Raw genomic sequence first — 21,858 nt, 5'->3', positions numbered from 1 at the left:
AAGCTGTATACCCAGGTTCTTCCATCGCAAAACCAGCTAGAGGAAGAAGTGGTTATTGTGCATATGCAGTCCACCATATTGTGGACAACAGACCGGCACTAAGACCAAACAGCCATTATCTTCTTTGGTCAACACCGAACAGTTTAGTTCTTAACTAGTGCTCCAAAAACTCGGTTTTTCTCCGATTTCATCATGGAAACATCTAAAGAAGCAAGTTAAGTGCTCAAGTTTTAAGTTCAGTTAAAGTTTTAGTTGTAAACTTTTGGAATTGGTAATTAATTTGTGTGTGAAAGCCGAAAACCCGGCGTTTATTGCTAACACGGTTATAATCGCTAATTGGTAATTCTGAAAAGCGCAAATTGTTTTAAAGAATTTGTCGTTCTAATTAGGTGTTTTAACTGAAAGAAATGTTCCACAATTTATCATTAATATAAAAAAACCCTTTCAGATTATATGATGTCTATAATAATCTAGGGAGTAGCCTGCATCAGATTAAGTGAGAATAAGTTAGACTATATTAATAGTGGATGTTGTCTGTAGCCTGTAACCTATGAATACATATCCTTAAGTGTGAACTAAATAACCTGGAATAGGTAGTAACTTAAATTAAGGTAAATAAGAAGACCCCTCTCTGAAGTAGCCTAGCCCAGACCAAGGACCATAGGATTAGATAATAGCAAGAATCTGGGCAAGATAAAATGGTAGCCTAGCTATAAGGCTACATATTAGTAAAATTCCGTCTTTTATATAGCCAGTACACTTAACCCTTAAACGCCTACTGGGCGTATCATCGTCGACTAAAATTGTCTGTTGGGTGCCAAAATATCATGCCGTACGTCGACTACAAAAAATTTCAACCTTCGGTCAACTTTGACTCGACCGAAATGGTCGAAAAACGCAATTGTAAGCTAAAACTCTTACATTTTAGTAATATTCAATCATGTACCTTAATTTTGCAACAAATTGGAAGTCTCTAGCACAATATTTTGATTTACGGTGAATTTTTGAAAAACTTTTTCTTTCACGCTGCCCAGTAACTTTCGGCCAAAATTTCAGAAATTCTTTCGTCATTTTGTCGTAATTTTTACACTGTTCTATATTAGCCATTACATAAAGTTTTATATATGAAAATGTGCGCAATTTCATGTAAAATACAGCAAAATACAACCCATGGTTGTAGCTTTTATCAGTTCGGAAATATTTTCATATAAATCACAATAACTGCAAAATTTCAACCTTGGTCAACTTTGACTCGACCTAAATGGTCAAAAAACGCAATTGTAAACTAAAACTCTTACATTATAGTAATATTCAATCATTTACCTTCATTTTGCAACAAATTGGAAGTCTCTAGCACAATATTTCGATTTATGGTGAATTTTTGAAAAAACTTTTTTCCTTACGTCCAGCGCCAGAAATTCTTTTCAATAGTGTCGTAATGTTTGCACCATTTTATATTAGTCGTTACATAAAGTTTTATATATGGAAATGTGCGCAATTTCATGTAGAATACAACAGAAAATAACTCATGGTTGTAGCTTTTATTAGTTTTGAAATATTTTCATATAAATCACGATAACTGCCAAAATTTCAACCTTCGGTCAACTTTAACTCGACCAAATGGTTAAAAATGCAATTATAAGCTAAAACTCTTACATTCTAGTAATATTCAATCATGTACCTTCATTTTGCAACAAACTGGAAGTCTCTAGCACAATATTTCAATTTATGGTGAATTTCTGAAAAAAACTTTTCCTTAATCTGGGTTAACTTCGGCCGAACATCTCAGAAATTCTTTAAATCACGTTGTCGTAATGTTTCCATCGTTTTAAATTAGTCGTTACATAAACTTTTATATATGAAAATGTGTGCAATTTCATGTAGAATACAACAGAAAATAGCTCATGGTTGTAGCTTTTATCAGTTTTGAAATATTTTCACATAAATCACGATAACTGCAAAATTTCAACCTTCAAACAACTTTAACTCGACCGAAATGGTAAAAAAACGCAATTGTAAGCTAAAACTCTTACATTCTACTAATATTCAATCGTTTACCTTCATTTTGCAATAAATTGGAAGTCTCTAGCACAATATTTCGATTTATGGTGAATTTTTGAAAAAAACATTTTCCTTAGTTGTCATAATATTTGCATCGTTTTATATTAGTCGTTACATAAACTTTTATATATGAAAATGTGTGCAATTTCATGTACAATACAACAGAAAATAACTCATGGTAGTAGCTTTTATCAGTTTTGAAATATTTTCATATAAATCACGATAAATAGAAAAAATTCGACTTTCTCGGTCAACTTTAACTTGACCAAATGGTCGAAAAAATGCAATTGTAAGCTAAAACACTTACAGTCTAGTAATATTCAATCAATTAGCTTCATCTTTCAACAAACGGGAAGTCTCTAGCACAATATTTTGATTTATGGTGAATTTTTTGAAAAAACTATTTTTTTTACGTCCAGATGAGCATTACTAAATTCATGCATCATTTTGTGATAATATTTTCTCTGTGTTGCTTTGATCATTTTACAATTTGTTATATACCAAAATCATCGCAATTTAGTGTACAATACAAAGAAAAAACAAAATAACCCGTTAGCTTTAACCGTTTTGCTCACAGCACGATTTGTATAAAATTATATATGAAAAAAAGTTTTTTTGCGCTGTCATATATTTCAATATTTATATATGATAATGATATTTTTTTCCATTTCTGATGGTTGCATACTAAACTTCAGGCAATGACAAAAAAAATGAGCCAAAAATGAACTCTTAATCTTAAAAACTAAGCGTGCTGTGATTTTTTTGAAAAAGCTTTTTCCCGCAGTGATTCTAACTCACCGAACGCCGCCGGCATACAGGAGACGTTTTTGTAAATAGAGGCTCGGCGTTTAAGGGTTAAGTATGATCTAAATAATCCAGACTAGGCAGTACCTTATATTAGGTAAAGTGACAACCTTTCACGGAACATCTCATTATTATTGGAGTAAGTGTGAACTTAGACCAAGTAACCTAGGACTAGATGGAATAGTAATCTATGCTAGATGAGATGGTAGCCTGGTTTTAAGGCCACATATTAAGGTAATTGTGTTTTGTGTTTCCCATACCCTTGAGTGTGAAGTAAATAACCTGGATTAGGCAGCAGCCTTTCAGATTAGAGTAAGCAAGAACCTTTTAAGTGATAGCTTAGCTATAAGATTACACATTAGTGAGTTACTGTTTTATATAGTCTGTACATTTAAGAGTGCTCTAAATAGTCTGGATTGAGCAATACCCTATACTAGGCTAAGTGAAGTCATTTAAAGAAATATCCTATTTTTTGGGCTCAAGCTGTGTTGTCCTGATGAAAGGTTCCTTTAGGCAGCTTTTTAGAGTACAGATACTGCTAAATGTACCAGAGAAAAAAACAAAAGGGTCTGTGGAGTTCCAACCCCAGTGCGACTATCCAATACAGATATCGTGTATGTAACAGGGATGTATGCAAGCATAGCCACAGTTATCTTACCCCGCATAGATTTAACCTCTGTGCTAGGAAGGGGTAACGATTGATATTGGGGAGCCGTTATTCGCCTAAGCGGTAGTTTAGACCAAATATCCTAGAATTAGATATAAACAACAACCTGGGCTAGGCAAATATGGTAGCCTATCTATAAGGTTACATGTTAGTGAGTTCCTGTTTTTATATAGCCTATACATTTAAGAGTGATCCAAAGAATTTGGATTAGGCAGTACCCTATACTAGGCTAAGAAAGAACATTTTAAGAAATATCCGATTATTGCCCTATTCGATAGTGTAGACTAAATAGCCTAGGATTAGATATAAACAGTATCTTAGGCTTGATAAAATAACCTAGTTTTACAACTCAGTAGCCTATCTGTATGGCTACATATTAGAGGGGCGCTTATGTAGCCTTTATCCTTAAAGGTGATATAAACCTAGACCAGGCAGTAGCCTAACCAGATTAAGTAGGAACCCCCTTTTTAAGGGAATATCCTACCATTAGCCTAAAACAGCAAATTAAAAGAAAACCGTGGCTGAATATAAGATAAAAGGGTAGTGTAGGCCAGATGAAACAACAAACTAGGTTATAAGAGGGTTCTTTCCTGTATAGTTTATATCCTTATGTGTTGATTTAAATAAGCCTAGACTAGGCAGTGGCCTAGAGTAGGTTAAGTGAGAATCCTCTAAGAAATCCTCTATTCTTAGCCTAACGTGATTATGCTAGAATCATTAACCTAAGCCATTTAAAATAGTGGCTTGGTTAGTTAAACAAAACAGTCTATAGCAGTTAGCCTGAATGGCATGACATTCAAAATTAAATTTCACATAGCCCTTGCAAAAGGACTAACAGTGTATAGTAATACAGCTACAGTATATACTGGTGTCAAAACTAACCTAAATCTTAGTGTTTAAGTTAACATAGGTATTTAACACATATAACGCTATGGTAAATAAAATATATTACAGCTACACACTTGTCAAATTAGCATGTAATATCGAATATATTATGCAGGACCCTCAGCTCAGTTCAAGTGTTCCGCAGCAAATTGCTCGAAAGTTTTTTGCCAGTGCATGCCACCTGTCATGAGCATAGTCAGTGTGAAAAAACAAGGAAAATTTGGTTGGTCACCAGATACAGTATGTGAAATTTGTAGTTTGCTTCTGGCACAAAGTTTTAATGACGAAACAGCTCTTTTTAAGCTGTCTCGATGGGTCCTAGGGTTCAACAGAGGTGAGGAAGGGGAGATTATATCTCTCAGCAAAACTCAGTAGCAGATATTTAACCCTTTTTCAGAGCAAGATCTATGTTTGGGCCAAAACTCAGTAACGTCTGTTCCCAGTACCTCCCAGGTTAACCCGTGGGGAATAGGAGGAATTTTTATGTGGTGATGCCATTCCTACTAATGAACATGAAGTGGACATTTTCACTGAAATGGCCCTGCTGAACCCAGAAGGATCAGGGACACAAATTTTAGCTAATCATGGGAGAAACCTTCCAGAAGGAATTCTATCCCCATGGAGCTATCAGATGCTGAAGAGGATCTTTCCACCTAACCGTGACTGAAATGACTACATTATTGGAGGGTTGTAGTAACTCATCCAGGACTTCTGCCCCATGGTTAACAGGCAGTTATAGTTCAGTTGTTGAAGCTCGGTTAGATTATAAGCCCCCAGAATGGGAAACACAGTTTGTGACATTTGATCAGTTTATGAAAGAAACAACGAGTAACATCAAAGATGTCCTTGCCTTAGAAACGGCAGTATATAAGGGACATGATACATGATTCGAAAGAGATATTAAGATCAGTCCTATACACCCCAAAGTGTAAAAGTACTGCATCCTGTAACTGAAAAGTGATTGGATACAAATTCTGCCCAAACAAAGTCTAATGTGAGAATTCTGACTGGAAACAACAAAATGGCCAGCTCAGACTACAAAACTTCAGATCAAAACATAACATGGGCTCCATTACTCACCCTTGATGATACTGATAATAATCCTTGGCAGATGCCTCTATGTGCATTTTCTCTCCCAATTATAAGTATTTATTTAATGAGAGAAAAACCATGATCGGTTGTAAAAATTTAGAGATAGAGCAGTATTCCCAGTACAGAATGGTGCCTGGTACCACACAGAATGGTGCCTGGTACCACCTTCAGCAGACATGGGGAAACCACTAAAAGAAACGGTTCTCCTACCTGTGCCTATAGCATTAAAAGCTATAGAAGACACGCTTTACCAGGTTAGTGGAAAATGGATCTCTACTTCCATTTTGATAAAGACCCAATTTGCTCCCCAGGTAATCCCAGCCTTCTGTTTCCCTTCACTTTCAAAATAATTAATCATGTGAAGGCAGATTTTCAGAATTTTCTAGTGACTAGAAAATGAGAGACAATGGCAGAAATAAAGCCATATGCCATGGTCATCCCAGTTTTGGAGAATAATTCCACCAAGGAATAGGCCATGCTTCAACTCCCTTTTGAAAGGAAAAAGCTCCCTCTAGTTATAGCTACTCAGCAGTTTGGGACCCCAGTGAGAAGAATCTCAGAGGAGACGGCCTCGAAGCAGAATTTCATGCTAGGATCCGCCTCCTTTGTATTATAACCTCTACCACTTTGCTGGAAGTTGCTAAAAAAGACATCCAGAAGATTCCAGAACAATTTTTGCTGTTGTGGCCAAAAGTCTTATGAGAACCCTCTGGGAAGCACTCTATGACTTTCTAGAATGGTGCATAAAGTGCGAATGGAAATATTGGGCGGGCGCCAACAAAATTACTTCCCAATGTGACTTCATTGTACGCTCTGACCCTCTTTAAGGACCTGTTTGAGGAGTCTGTTGTGGCTCAACTTAACGAGCCAGCCCGCCAACAGAATTGTAGTGTATGCTTTCCTGGGAAAGGGGAATTCAGGAAACAAAAAACCTGAAACTTCCCTGTACCCAACCCAAAAAAAGGTTTGCTGTGATGAAAAGTCATATAAGCTTTCAGTCACCCCCAAATTTCCCTCAAAAACAGGTGCTGTAGTCCTTAAAAAACAGGTAGGTGGTGGCGACAACATCAACAGCAAGGACATCCTTTTCACAAGGTCCAAAAACCCTCTTTTTAGGGAAAAGGAAAAGCAACACCTGAAATGCCAATTAAGGGCAGAGGCAGAGGAAGAGGTGGATACCAATAGGAATTGTAATGTCAGGGGTTGGCTTTGACGACACCACAGACAACAGAAGTCTTCCCCTTGGGGACACAGCATTATTTTCATTGGGCTGGGGTGGAAATGGTCTTATCCCCCTCCTTTAAAGGTTCCTCCAAAAATCAGACCCCTCTCTGGAAGATTACATGCAGAAGGTCACATTACATGGAGCCATAGAGAAACATGCGTATATTTGCCACCAAGCACATCTCTTCAGTGTCCCCAAAAAGGATTCCTCTGAATGAAGAGTGATCCTCGACCTATCGACACTGAACAAGCACATTGTTTTCCAAAAGTTTCAGATGACTACCGTTGCCCAAGTACATTCAGTCATTCCAAAGGGGACCTGGACAGCTTGTATAGATCTGAAAGATGTATATTGGCACGTCTGTATTGCGTTCCTTCTTCCCCCCCTTCCTAGGGTTTCAGATAGGGAAAGATACATAAAGATTCAAAGTCATGCCTTTGGGCTAAACATTGCCCCAAGAATTTTTACAAAACTAGCAACGGTAGTTGTTCAAGAACTTGACTAAAGGAATACAATTAACAGCCTACCTAGACGATTGGTTAATCCGGGGCCTACAAGAAAAGAGTGCATGAAAAACCTAAGAGCAGTGGTCAACAGACTCCAGTAAAAAGGTTTTCTAATAAATTGGAAAAATCCCACCTAACACCCAGCAGATGTTTTCATTGGCTGGGACTGTGTTGGGATACTCTTCAGGGCCAGTTGTCTCACCCCATCAATACTCACAACAGAATAAGGAAAGACCTCAAAATGTTCCTTGCACAGCCCAGAGTTTCCAGATGGCAGTTATAATGTATGATGGGCTTGCTGCAGATTGCATCAGTAATAGATCCAATACTCAGATTGCAACAAAAAAAATGTGTACAAATTTTGGCTGTTGCATGCATGAAAAAAGATGTGAGACTGACTTCATCAAAAGAGTCAAAAAGTTCTGAGTGATACTTTGGCCTTGGACCCAGAAGGAGTCTGGCGAAACAGGTCACCCTGACTCCTCCGTCTGTGCGAGTGACAATACTGTACATACAGATGCCTCGTTGACAGGTTGGGGAGGACATTAGGAGGATTATGTCAGGTGGCAGGAGGTGGTCAGCTACTATAAGGCATTGTCATATCAATTTCCTGGAGTTAATATCTGTCTTTTGTGTCTCAAAAAACTCAAACCTCCAGAAAGAGACACATTTTGTTAGTTCTAGGCAACATGACTGCAGTGTCCTCCATCAAGACGGGATCACGTTCACCTCCTCTCAATATCCTAATGCTAGCCATCCTTCAGATGGTGCAAGCAAGAAGTGGCACTTGTCTGCCATTCACCTCACAGGGTCTCTCAATGTAATAGCAGACTCTTTATCAAGGAAAACGACAGCCTCAACAGAGTAGATGTTGGACAACCACTCTTTTTCAAACAATAGCCAACATGCTTCCACAACCAGAAGTGGGCCTGTTTACCACATATGAGAATCATAAACTTCCAGTGTATGTGTCTCCAAACTTGGACAATCAGGAACAACAAGAGATGCCTTCCTACAAGACTGGAACAAAGGACGATTATATCTTTTTCCTCCATTGTCCCAGATTTTGACCTTCAAAGGAACAGCTTACCTAATAGCCCCAGATGAGCCAAACAGGCATTGGTTCCTATTACTCCAATAATGGGCACAGAGATCAGTTCCACTACCATCTGCTGTTCTACCCCAGACAGTAGGAGGGAAAGTCATCTACTCATTCTCCTTTCTCTGAGCTGAGACCTTCACGTATGGATTTCCCAAATATTGTCTACCAGAAAATTACTCACCCAACATTGCTAGGTACCAAGTGCAAAAAAATACACATCATCTATCCAAAATACCGGTCTGTATATGGAAGATATAGTTAGATTATATCCATGCTGAGAGCCCAGTTGAGATCTCAATGGAAACACTTTTAAATTTTCTCATATACCTTTTGAAGACAAACACCTGGCTGTTACAACAATCGTGGCATACAAGGCAGCTTTAATGGAACCCGTGCTTTATGGATTCGGGATTAACTCTAGCATAGAAATTGTCACTTCCCTTCTCCGTCTTTTGCACTACAAAGACCTGCTCCCGAAAGGCTTCCAATTACAGTACTTTGTCCTGAAAAAGGTGCTTGGACTTCTGTCAACCTCAGTTCAGTGGACCCAATACACCCATAACTCACATGCTGCAAAAGGCGATCTTTTTGATTGCTCGAGCATCAGGAGCGCATATTAGTGAACTAGGCTCTCTTAGACGGAGATGATACATCACGCAAACAGCTGACCATCAGTTATTACTGTCCCCTGGCCCATCATTCCTGGCCAAGAATGAGAATCCTTTAAGAAGAAACCTATTTTGATAAGAAAACTCAATTTAGCAGACAAGACATTATGCCCAGTTCAGGCACTTAAAGTTTACCTAGAGGTCACGGCAAACATCCTAGAGGGTCGGATTTTCCTACACACTAGCCCAAAAAAAACCACTCTCTCTACAAGGATTGAGAATAATTTAATGTCCTCATTAAAAAGGCAAATCCACACTCCTTTCCTAGATCACATGATATTAGGAAAATAAGTACATTGTTGGCCTTCTTCAAAATGTCTCTTACCAAAGAGAGTCTCCGAATGTACAGGATGGTCATCAGAGACAATATTTTTAAAACATTATTGCCACAGCTCGACCAAATTCAACTATACTGTGTATCAGTAGGTGGTATGGTTAGTCCTGACCCCATTGGCTCTACAGTGGAAAACCAGGGGTCTTCCTGACGGGTAGGTATGCTAAATATCGCTGGGGAAGGTGTGACAATACTGCAACCAAACCCAGCATGTTTAGGTAAGTCACTGTAGAACTACATCCTAAAACATGTAAGTTCGTGTTTGGTTTCTTGTTCTTTGTTACCAAAACCTAAGGGATATTTGGAATAAAGAATGGGGCTTGAAACTTGTGTCTTGACCTCAGACCAGAAATGTTTTTCTTTGGGTTGTTGGGATTAAAAATTGAGAGCTTAAGCCTTGTCAGTTTTCTTTGTAAAGCTCCTTGAGGATGAAACAAGCAACTATGCTATCAAAAAACAGGTTTTGACGTAGGAAAAACCTATTTTTGGTGGTCGTTGTTTTGAGTCCTCAAAACCCTCCCACTTACCTGACGAAAAGGCACGGGATTTGGGTGAGGGATCATCCTGCATTAACCAACAGAAAATAATGGTTATTTAGTCGTTACTGCTATCTATTGTAAACAATATGGTGGACTGTACATGCACAGTAACCACTTCTTCTAACAGGTTTTGGCAATGGAAGAACCTGGGTATAGCTTTGCTGTGAGATATGGGAAAGTACCCCCTTATCTTTGGGTCCATTATACCCCATCATGTGTTATAGTGTTTACCATTATGATACAATACCTGGCCATGAGACCAACTAAAAGAGAATCTTTGATATTAGTTTGGTCACCATGGAGCTCTGGTAGACCATGAAAAGTAACTCCTTGAGGACTCGACAGCGACTACCAAAAATAGGTTTTCCTACATCAAAGCCTTTTATTGTACCTTTATCTCTAATTATGAGCCAATGATATTGTATGCATATGATGTAAATCTTTTTGGAAGCTGTATGATTATGACTTCATTTTCCTTTTAACTTGAGATTAACTTACATCATTATGGTTATCGTGTAAAATTTTGTTGAATATGTTATGACTTTAACTACCAAATTATGAGACTTTATCAGTTCTGTATATCTCGAATTGTTTTGAACAAAGAAACGAATAAGCAGGATTTTGATTGTTGCTTTTATATAATGAAAATTATTTTTAATGTTTGGGCACTACATTAAAGTTGTTTTTGTACGAGACAGAAATCTGCATATTTTTTATGTATCTGTAAACCAAGTCATGTTGGGAGTATGTTAGAATTTCTTACATTTGTATTTAGTGATCTGATATTGAAATATTCCTATAGAGTTTAGTTATTAGATACAGATGTTTTGTTTTTCTAGAGTATAGTTTATTAGATACAGTGAACCCCCCATATTTTAGGGATCGTCCCCGCGAATAGGTCAAATCATGAATGCTTTAAACCCCTCTAAAAACATTTTGAAATGCCCATTTTGGATAGCTTAAACCAAGAAAAACCCTGTAAAAATGCTTATACTTGAGTATTTTAATAGTTTATCACAAAAAGTGCATTTATTCATGAAAATTATATGAAAATATGGTAATTAGTGAATATTTCTCAGTGAAAAATACTGCGAATGGGCAAATTTCCATGAATGATAGCTAGATATGTTCCACAGAGAAACCCACGAATCGTGAGTCCATGAACCATGAGAACGTGAATACGGGGTTTACTGTATAGATGTTTTGTTTTTCTAGAGTAATTTGCAACTCCATCACACTTCCAGGGAGTTGTAAATGCAGCATATTATATATCACAAAGACCAGGGGGAATTTGGAATATAGAGGAATGAATATGGACATCGAGAGACTAGACCCTACCAGGGAGTTGATTATCTTCTTTCTCTTATATTCCGAGACAATACTTCTGGACAGACGGTCACTAGAAAGTAAGTCTTAATTGTTAATCATGTCCTGTATATGTATCTTTGAAGCATGTTTTAAGCCACTTCCTATTCTTTCTTGGCAGTCATTTGTTAGTTTTCTTCTTCCTTTATGTAGTTAAACATTAAAATCTTATGATTTCCTGCTTATGCCAGCAAAATTTGTAAGTTAAAGGTCCAAGGAAGACTGATAATTTTAATTTATTAAAAGTAGAAAATAGCATTCTATTTGATATGGTTTAGTATTAAAAGAAATTACAATAAATATAGATGTAAAACAACAAAGAAAAGGTTGTTACCATATACATCTGCTTTTGGTTAAAATTTACAAGTGTACATTAGAAGCTGGAAACAAGACCTAAGATGATGTCATCATTTATCACGAATGTTTTACTTCAGGCTCTTCATTATGAGCTTAGACATGAAGTGCATTCCCACTAAAGTCCTTGTTCTGTACAGTTTCTGTCTGAAGTCTGATCAAGCCTACTTCTTCCTAGCCCATTTTCTAAATATTTCCTGAGCCTTACAGTTCCTTATCCCACTGCTTCTATATGTACTACTTTTCTGACCAACTGTTTCTCAGTCTGTTATCCAGCTATTTGTCAGTACTGTACATCTGTTTGCCACTCCCTCATTCATAATATGATCCTCCACTGTACCTGGCCATGAATTTTAACATTCCGTAGTCACACCTCAAAATCTTTTCCATTGGTATTTTCATGTTGCTGCTTTGTAGGTCAATTAGACATTGCTCTGTGATCATGGGATATTTTACTGTACAGTATTTACTAATATTGATGTCTTATCTGTCAGTTTTCATTTCAGCTGTGTTGCAGCTACTGTACTCTTTTTCTTATTGTCCCCCAGTCTTTCTTGAAGTACATTTTCAGGCATTGAAAATCTCATACCCCAAATGCGTTTTGTAATTCCGGGCATATCTTGTGGTACCATCTGTTACATCTGGTACACAGTACAGTACTGATTAAACCCCACCTTTCCTACAGCAGCTATGTGGCCACTATTTAGATTGTGCCTGTCCCTGTGTTTCCTTTCCAGTCACCACATTCTGTTTTGCTTACACATTAATTTCTAGCCCTCAAGTATCTCGGATGATCTTCCTCATTTCAATTTCCACCTCTTCCTTAGATTCTACTGTTATCATTATGTAGGTGATTTGCATGCAGCAATTCATAGAACCTCCTTTTTGCACTCCTGGAGCTTTGTCCATTGCTCTGCTGTGATAAAATCTAAGGCACTCAGCACTGATTCTAGATGGTCACCAACATTCAGCTTTTATTCTTAGGTAATACTACCACTATTTTCATGAACCTCTCTGATTGATTGATTGATTATGAAATTTAGGTCTTGAAGACCAAGCACCAGAACCCATCAGGATTATTCAGCGCAGCGATGAAGATGAAATATATAAATTAATGATGTGATTGATAATGAAAAGGTGGTACAACTACTTAAGATGATCAGTTAATTATTTTTCTCAAGATCTACAAGTTGTGGTATACTGTCACTTTTTTTAAGACATTGGACAAAACTATTTAATATATTATAATGTTTTGCAATACTGTATATTCATATCAGCACTTATGATTTCTATGGATTAACTATTTTGTCTGTTACTGCTTAAATTATTTCAATAAAATTTACCTCTCTTCTTTCTTACTGGTGTAATGAGAGGTTCTGCTTGTAATGATGAGGATGGTGTATGGAAGATGATTACAGATACTCATCTTTTATTATTAGTAACATCTTAATATATGATACTTGTACAGTACAGTATTTGGAGTTTAATACTTTATTGAGTAAGTGAACCATGCATTTTGGGAAGGCTAGTTTTCACATACTGCTGCCTAAACTAGTGTTGGCTCAGCCTTAGTGTATAGATTTTCCTACAATGAAACTATCACAGCCTGAATTGTCTTATTAGGTACTCAGTTCAAGAGAGCAGATACTGCCTTAAAGATTGATTACTTACAATGTTGTTCAGACTAAAAGGTAGCAGTGGACATACAATCTATAAATGAGGTTATGGTTCAAAACAATGTAAATTCATTTTACTTTTAAAATGATACCGTTTACATAGAACCAGTGAAAGGTGGACATATATTAACTGTAAATTGATGGGTAGGGTTGATATCTTATTTTTTTTTTTTGCCAGGATTCCTTGATATTATTTATAAATTTATGGCTCCTTCAAGATATCGTCAATCATCCTGAATGTGTTGAAGAACATAATGTGAAACAGATTGTACTGGCAGTTAGAATTTTTTGCTTCCTTTTTTTATTTTTGACATATTAATAATATTGAAATTTATAAGTGATGGAAATCAAGTTTAATTTTTAACTAGAAAACCTTGTTTTATTCCAATCAGGATTTATTTGTATTTTTGTTTGATTTTAGATTTGAAGCAACAAGACCTCTTACTGAGCCTGAGATGATACCAATGCCGTATGTGACCGAAAATACTAGGGTCACTTTAGTTTTACCAGTAATTCAGGCAGATATTATCAAGGCAACAGAATTTATCAATAGGTAAGATGATTATGGTTGTTTATATCATTACCAGTACAATACTATAATTGCTGCTGTTATACAGTAATCAGTCATACTGAAGGGAAGATTAATTTTATATATTGTTCTAGTTGAAGTTTTTGCGATGATTGGGGAAGGTTTATCTGATGATTGAGAAGAAATAAACAAAGCAGTTGACAGTAATAGCTTCCTCTGCAGCATTGTTGTTCCAAAACATGTGACATAAATAGAAAAATTACCTTAGCTGATTAAGCCCTTTAAAATGATCCAGGCACCCTATAAACCACTATATTCAACTCCATAATATTGCTAATGCATGTACAGTAAACCCTCCATATTCGCGGTCTCACCATTCGCGGACTCACGTATTCGCGGTCTCACCATTCGTGGACTCACGTATTCGCGGATTTCTCTGTGGAACGTATCTGCCCATTATTCGCGGAAAATTCGCCCATTCACTGTATTTTTCACTGAGGAATATTCACTAATTACTGTATTGTCATATCTTTTCATGACTAAATGCACTATTTGTGATAAAACTATTAAAATACTCAGGTATAAGCATTTTTAGAGTTTTTTTTTTGTGTTTAAACTATCAAAATGGGCAGTTCTAAGTGTTTTTAGTAGGGTTTTAAGTATTCTTGAGATTTTAGCTATTTGCGAATATGGGGCGTTTATTGTACTGTACAATAAGTTGTTTCATAGTTAAGCATTTTACTGTCTTTTAAACAATAAATTTAGGTTAGACCCCCAAAATTACACGTATGTAGTCCTTTATACTGTACTGGGTGACATCAGTGTGCTTGATGGACTGGAGGTGGAAGGTGATGTTGAAGGCTGAATTTCTTTTCCATTTGGATTTATACATAGCAAGAACTGGTTGAGTGCCCTGACTCTGTTGCTTTTATTCTTTTTTAATCTACGATCGTCCTATAACAAACAACTTGAGTCATGCATTACCTTTGCAAAGCACTAAACAAGGAGTTTCTCAGCATTTTGCAAAGGCCTGCTTTATCTTGTTGATGTAGTCATTGTGGTGAGGATTCTAGGATTCTGATGCTTTCTCCTGTTTTTAGCGCTGCTGCTTATGAAGCTCCATCAACTCCTTGTTTGTCAGTCTGCCTCAAATAACGAGGAAATCTCCTCCAAGTCCATTTTCAGGTCATAGCTCAATGTCACCAAGGCTTTGAATCCCACTTGAAAATCATGTGAAGAGTTTGCAAATTGATGTCCTTGTGTCCATTTGTCTTGATGGAAGTCAATACACTTAGGAAACTAATATCAGAAGAGGGTGAAACCATATCCTGTCTTCTGTTTTGACCTTTCAGGACTCCTTTGTGTTTTGTATATTTTGCAGTTTTATATTTTCTGTAGTCAAACAAGATCTGTATTAAGAATAAGGTTCCTGAAAAAGCTCTTGAAATTTGAAAAAATTGAGGGCACAGTTTCTTCCAAGTGCCCCTCATACCTGTGGCTGAAATTTCCTTTAGAGTGCCTTTTATGTTCAGAACTACCTTTTGGATGTTGTATCGCTTCCAAAAGTCACAGATTTTTAATTCTTCATTCATATTCTTTGCATCTCCCGCCTTCCTAAGTGATTGCTGAAGGTAATAATACTTGAAGATGGCATTGATTCCATGTCCATCAGTTCCAAGATAGAGGTGGTGTTGTGAGGCAGGTAAACAACTAATATTTGAATAAAAATTGATGTCTAGTGGGTAGCCAGGAGTGTTGTCCAAAAGAAGCATCTTAAATGGGTGCCCTTTCCCTTGCAGTATTTTCCCCCAAGGGGTTAGTTCTTTGCAGCGTCCCTTGGCCCATAGCTGCAACCCCTGTCATTCCTACTATTGTTCCTCCATTCATATTATCTTTCTTCCATATTGCTATCCAACCTCTCCTAACAATTATTTCATAGTGCAACTGTGAGGTTTCCCTCCTGTTACACCTTTCATACCTTCCTACTCTCAATTTCCTTTTCTAGTGCTGAATGACCTCATGTAGGTCCCAGTTCTTAGCCTCTAGGCTAAACTCTATACAGTATTCCATTCCATTCCTTACAGTATTTTCCTGCAGTTGGTACAAAGTGGTTGAAAAACTAATTCTTTAAAAACAATAAAGGTCACCCAAGTCTTGGGGGTTTATCATCCACGAAAAATTAGAAGAGAGGCTTTTAGGGTTTTCTATAATGCTTGAGGGTTTTCTGGAGCAGCTTTAGCTTGAAATCACCCGCACAATTTCCTCCAACAAAAGGGTCAGATTGTCTTTTGCAACCTTGAATCCTGGTATAGCCTTCTCCTCCATAGATACAAATGAGTAGTTTGGTATTTTCTCCCAGTAAAGACTGGTCTCATCCACATTAAATATTTGCTCTGTGAGAAACTACTGCCCGTGTATAATCTTTCCCAATATGCAGGGAATTTAGATTCTACAAACTTGTCGGCCAATGCTCTTTTGCAGTCGACCCTAACATGAAGATTTTGACGACGTTTGAACTGCATAAACCATCCTGAACTACCCAGGAATTCTATCTCTTTGTTATCAGGAAACTGTTCTTGAGGTCTGCAAACAAAGACAGTGGTTTCTCCTGAATCAACAGCTTGCTTATGGGGATACACTGATGAGTCTGCCATTCAATCCAAATAGAAAGAAGCTGTTCTGTTTCTCTGTAAATCTTGCCTCTTTTTTTCTTGTTGATGATGGTATTCTTCATCCTTGGAATGTCACCCTCAGGGTTAGCTCAAACCCATTGTGAAAACTGACAGCCATTGTCCAAATCAAACCAAGAAAATGAGCTATGGCAGCAATCTCTTCACAATTTACATAGCATTTTACTGTAGCCACCTTATTTTCCAGCAGAATAGCATATGCTTATTAATACTATTCAAGACACAAATTCAGTGCAAATAATATACCATAATTAACATGCATTCAGGTACACATTTTGAATTTGCTACCAAGAACTACTGTTGCTGCACAACTGAGCAATGGAACTATACAGCTGAATGTTATGTACAACAACAACATTTTTATATTTTTAAGGTTTTAAATGGTTATATTCTGTGTATACATTATATTACCATTGGTTTGATGTGATTTAGAATTTTCTATTGATTTTTGTATTTTTATGGGTGAATAACTGAACACTGGAACTAAATACATGCAACTGTACAGCATACCATCTGTACTCTGTATCCAAACATCATATAAATAAAACAGTATTTTTAACACTTTTGAGCTTTTAAATATTTGATTGTACATTTCATTACTGTATATTACTTAATATTTTAACATTTGTTTTTACGTGATCTGTACTTTTTATATTGAATTCTTTTTATGATGTTTTGAGTTTTGTTAGTGAGTAACGTAAAGATACATAAACCTGTTGGTCAGTTTTTAAACAAAACTGCCATAAAATAAAATCAATTGAAATGTTGCTGTACAGGCTTTCTTTTGGATGTTGTACAAAATATTCCAAAGGATTAAGTATTTCTTACATTAATTGTGGTTACTAATGTATGTTGACCTATATTGAACTTAAACAAACATCTTCAAAGGAATTTCACTCACTTTGTAAAATGTCTTTACAGATACGAAGTAGAATGCATGGAGAAGGGTGAACATACATTTCTCCTTCTCATTTTACTGTACAGTCCTGGAACTGGTTCTGGGGAAGACAGTGTGGATGAGTTCAAGGTTAGGCTAAGTTTTTTTTTTTTTATTAATCTAGGGCATCTGCAGATTTTTCTTGTATCTTTTGTAATACTGTATTCTTTACAATATCACACAAGTGATATTATGATCTCGTGTACTCTTTTCATTTTAAGAAATGGATTTTACATTCCTCCTTTTTCAAATCAAGTTGAATCTTTATTGCTTTTCATCCTCTTGAATCTACACTACTAGATTTGGTCAGTCTTTCATGAATTCTGAATGCTCAATTCTTTTTCCCTAGTAGTTCTGGAAATGCAGAAGAATTTACTCATCAGGTAAGGAGAAAAATCATAGTTAATTTGGTAACATGTTAAAATGATTGTTTGAAATGTTGAGTCTATTGCAACACTACAAGAAAAGTTTCTTGCTTAAGCCTATGGATGGAAAACAGAAAAAGTGCAAGAATATTACATTTGATAAAGCATATAAACAACTGACAGCAGCTACTCAAATGCTTAAAAAGCTTGCAGACCTGGACGGAGGACAAGGTAATGGTTTAAAAGCTTTTAATTGTGAATATTCATTAAAAATTTGGAATCTGCTACCATTCCTAAGTCCAAGTCTCCTTGCATACACAGTGGTCTGGATGGCTTTGCTTCTTGTGTATTTATGTAGCTGCTGGCAGGTGTTTAGTTACTTTAATAAATGTTTTATTAATACATTCTTGCACTTTCTGTTTTCTTCCATAAGCCTCATGCCTATAATGGTTTACATTATTGTCTTGTTTGTTTGATGTGGTTTAGACAAATTCCTGTCTAGGGTGTACAATTTTACTGCTCTGTCCTTATACCTTGGCTGTTCCTTAGTAAATTAAGAAAGTGATCAGTGTCTGTTCATAATTTTATAGTTTAACTGTTATTCTAGGATGAGGTCAAGATTAATTTCTTAAACTGATGTGCATAGCTCATATGCAAAGAAAATTAACTAGCTTAGTTGCTCAACATGAGAGGGCCTGTGTAGGTGTAATTGCTGTTAGGCTAGTAGACAGTTTAAAAGGAAATAATTTAAAGGAAGTTGAAGAAAGAAAAACAACTTTTTGGAATTTACAGTGATAGAAAAAAAATTCTGTGAAATAAACAAAAGAATGTATCAGTTATGTTGAGCTGCTTTCATTAGTCATACTTTATCTATTGGTTAAATACTACTAGAGCATAGGGTGTAATACATAGAAATTTAAAGTAAATTCATAACTGTGTAAATACCCAAATCAGTTTTCTCAGTTACAGTTGTGTCAGATTCTCTTTACTATTACAAGTAATTTTACCCAATTTTTCAAGCTTATAGCATTAGTTTTGTTTAACTAAATACTGTATAGTATAAGAGTACAGTATTGAAGTTTTAATTATGCTTCACTTTATATGATATTAGCCTCTGCTGTGAACAATAATTGATAATTTAACATTTTCCTTTGGATTTAGGATATTTGTTAAATTGTTCATTAGGTAAAGTATTATTTTTATTTTTAGAGCAGTCTTCAATTTAATAGAATTTTTTTTATGCCAGACTAGCTTTTTTTTTTGCAAGTGGACCAAGTAATTGTTTGTTTTTTCGTTACCTTTTGATATCAACTTTTATTTGGGATGGCTTTTTGTTTTGCTGTTACCTTTTTGATAACTTTTATTTGGGATGAATCCTACCTACTATTAAAGATAGCATAAATCTCTACACCGACAGGCATGTCGGCATTCAAACAAAAGAGGGACTTGAATGGATGACCCTGGATGACTGCCTAGCACACCTGTTCTCCATCAGGTGTGTTTTTGAATTTTAGATTTTCAACTTGCTTGGAAAGGCTGTTTCAGATGCAGCCGGCAAATATTCTCATGCTTTCACCAACTCAGTTTTTAAGAAGAGAACAACTGTGCTCTTATCTTTCATCTAAGGTTACTCCTACTGAGAAGATGGCAGCAGGTTTGGTTTCCCCTTTTGTACTTAGTCCTTAAAGTGATAAGGGAGGACATTTCCATAGAGGAAAATAAAGATTTTTTTCAGACAATCTCTTAAGTCTAGCATGACACGAGCCTGCTCCTTCTCTTCCTTCTGGCCCTCCAGTCAGTATTCATTTCTCCTCATCTAAAGACTTGTCTTCAGGTGCAGAGACCTTTGCAGGTCTACATCAGTCTTTGAAGAGTAAATCTGCTGGGATTATTAGGAAGAAATAAAGTTTTCAGCCCTCAAATTCTGGTAGGAGCAAGACATTTGGTGATGGAGGTACTGAAGGAGGGCTGTGTAATTCCTTTTCTGTCTCCTCCTGATTCTGTCTCCTCCCCTGATTTTGTCTCCTATAGCTTTTCCATCGTATCTTCAACAGCAGGAGAAATATCTGGTACTTACAAAAACGATAGTATCATTGTTAGAGAAGGATGTAATAAAGCAGGTATCAAGAAACTCCCCAGGATTTTTCAACTGACTTTTTCTGGTGCTAAAGACATTTGGAGGTTGGCACCCAGTGCTAGATGAGTTGAAACTCAAATTTATTCATCTGTCCCTTCTCCATGGAACCCAGCATGGTGCTGGCAGCGATTCAGAAGAATGACTGGACAATATCGGTGGACATGTGGATGCATATTTCCATATTCCGATAAATCCTCAGTAGCTCAAGTTCATTTGTTTTGTATATGGAGGGTCGGTATTTCAGTTTAGGACGCTTTGTTTCTTCCTGTGTACAGCACCTCGGGAATTCACAAGGACTTTGGTGCCAGTTTGGGGGGTGTGTCACCTTTTAGGAGTGAGAATTCTTCTAATGTTGGCCAACTCTGTTGACGGAATTCTGAGGGCCAAGGATCTGTTAGTTTGTCTGGCTCAGTTACTGGGTATCATGGTTAATTTTCAGAAGTTTGGCTTGATTCCAACTCAGAGAAATGAATAGACAACTCAGCATCTCTCAGGGAGTTTTGCCCCCTAATCCCTTTCCTTCCTTCTTTTTTTTTTTTTTTTGCAAGAAAATTAAGCAAGTTTTTTTTTCAGTTGTAATGTATAAGGTGACATGTAGTGCATAATTTTTGTTTATAAATGATTAAAACTTAGGAAGCCATCAAACTTTGAAATATGTTACGTTAACCTTCCCAAGTCAACTCGTAATAATAGATTACACTATTTGACTTTTTTTAAAACATGCAGTATTATTTGGAATCACTTTGGATATTAGAAAGATAAAAAGAAGAAAATAAAAATTAAGATTATGCAACATTCAAAATTTAGTATTTTTTCCATGCCTTGAAAGTTATGGACATAACCCTTAAACGCCGACTGGACGTATCATACGTCGACTAAAATTGTCTGTTGGGTGCCAAGTGGACGTACCGTACCTCGACTACAAAAAATTTCAACCTTCGGTCAACTTTGACTCAACCGAAATGGTCGAAAAACGCAATTGTAAGCTAAAACTCTTACATTCTAGTAATATTCAATCATTTACCTTAATTTTGCAACAAATTGGAAGTCTCTAGCACAATATTTCGATTTTTGGTGAATTTTTGAAAAAAACTTTTTCCTTACGTTTGCGCGAGTAACTCGGCCGAAAATTTCAGAAATTCTTTCGTCATTTTGTCGTAATGTTTGCACCGGTTTATATTAGTCGTTACATAAAGTTTTATATCTGGAAATGTGTGCAATTTCATGCAGAATACAACAGAAAATAACTCATGGTTGTAGCTTCTATCAGTTTTAAATATTTCCATATAAATCACGATAAGTGCCAAAATTTTAACTTTTGGTCAAATTTAACTCGACCGAAATGGTCGAAAAATGCAATTGTAAGCTAAAACTCTTACAATCTAATAATATTCAGTCATGTACCTTCATTTTGCAACAAATTGGAAGTCTCTAGCACAATATTTCGATTTATGGTGAATTTTTGAAAAAACTTTTCCCTTATGTCCGCGACATCCAGCAAGACGGTAACTCTGCGAGCGTCTCAGAAATTCTTTATCGTCACCTTGTCGTAATGTTTGCACGGTTTATATTAGTCGTTACATAAAGTTTTATAAATGGAAATGTGCGCAATTTCATGTAGAATACAACAGATAATAAATCATGGTTGTAGCTTTTATCAGTTTTGAAATATTTCCATATAAATCAACGTAAGTGCCAAAATTTCAACCTTCGGTCAACTTTAACTCGACTGAAATGGTCGAAAAACGCAATTGTAAGCTAAAACTCTTACATTCTAGTAATATTCAATCATGTACATTCATTTTGCAACATACTGGAAGACTCTAGCACAATATTTCGATTTATGGTGAATTTTTGAAAAAAAAATTTTTCCTTACGTCCGTCTTGTGATAACTCTGAACATCTCTGAAATTCTTTTGTCA

The 21,858-nt window shown here is 36.3% G+C and overlaps 1 protein-coding gene across 1 annotated transcript in view; it reads left to right on the top strand.

Annotated features, from left to right (window-relative positions):
* LOC136831457 (chondroitin sulfate glucuronyltransferase-like) overlaps positions 1-21,858 on the top strand; it is a 102,907-nt gene that overhangs the window by 36,016 nt on the left and 45,033 nt on the right. The window contains 5 exon segments of the mRNA XM_067091934.1: positions 5,315-5,343; positions 11,163-11,187; positions 11,190-11,289; positions 13,700-13,831; positions 17,419-17,524. Coding sequence (XP_066948035.1) covers positions 5,315-5,343; positions 11,163-11,187; positions 11,190-11,289; positions 13,700-13,831; positions 17,419-17,524 — 392 coding nt within the window.

The sequence above is a fragment of the Macrobrachium rosenbergii genome, chromosome 48, assembly GCF_040412425.1.
Source record: "Macrobrachium rosenbergii isolate ZJJX-2024 chromosome 48, ASM4041242v1, whole genome shotgun sequence".
Lineage (NCBI taxonomy): Eukaryota > Metazoa > Arthropoda > Malacostraca > Decapoda > Palaemonidae > Macrobrachium > Macrobrachium rosenbergii.
Note: the sequence above shows the minus strand (reverse complement) of the source record. Positions and strands in the feature narration are given on the sequence as shown.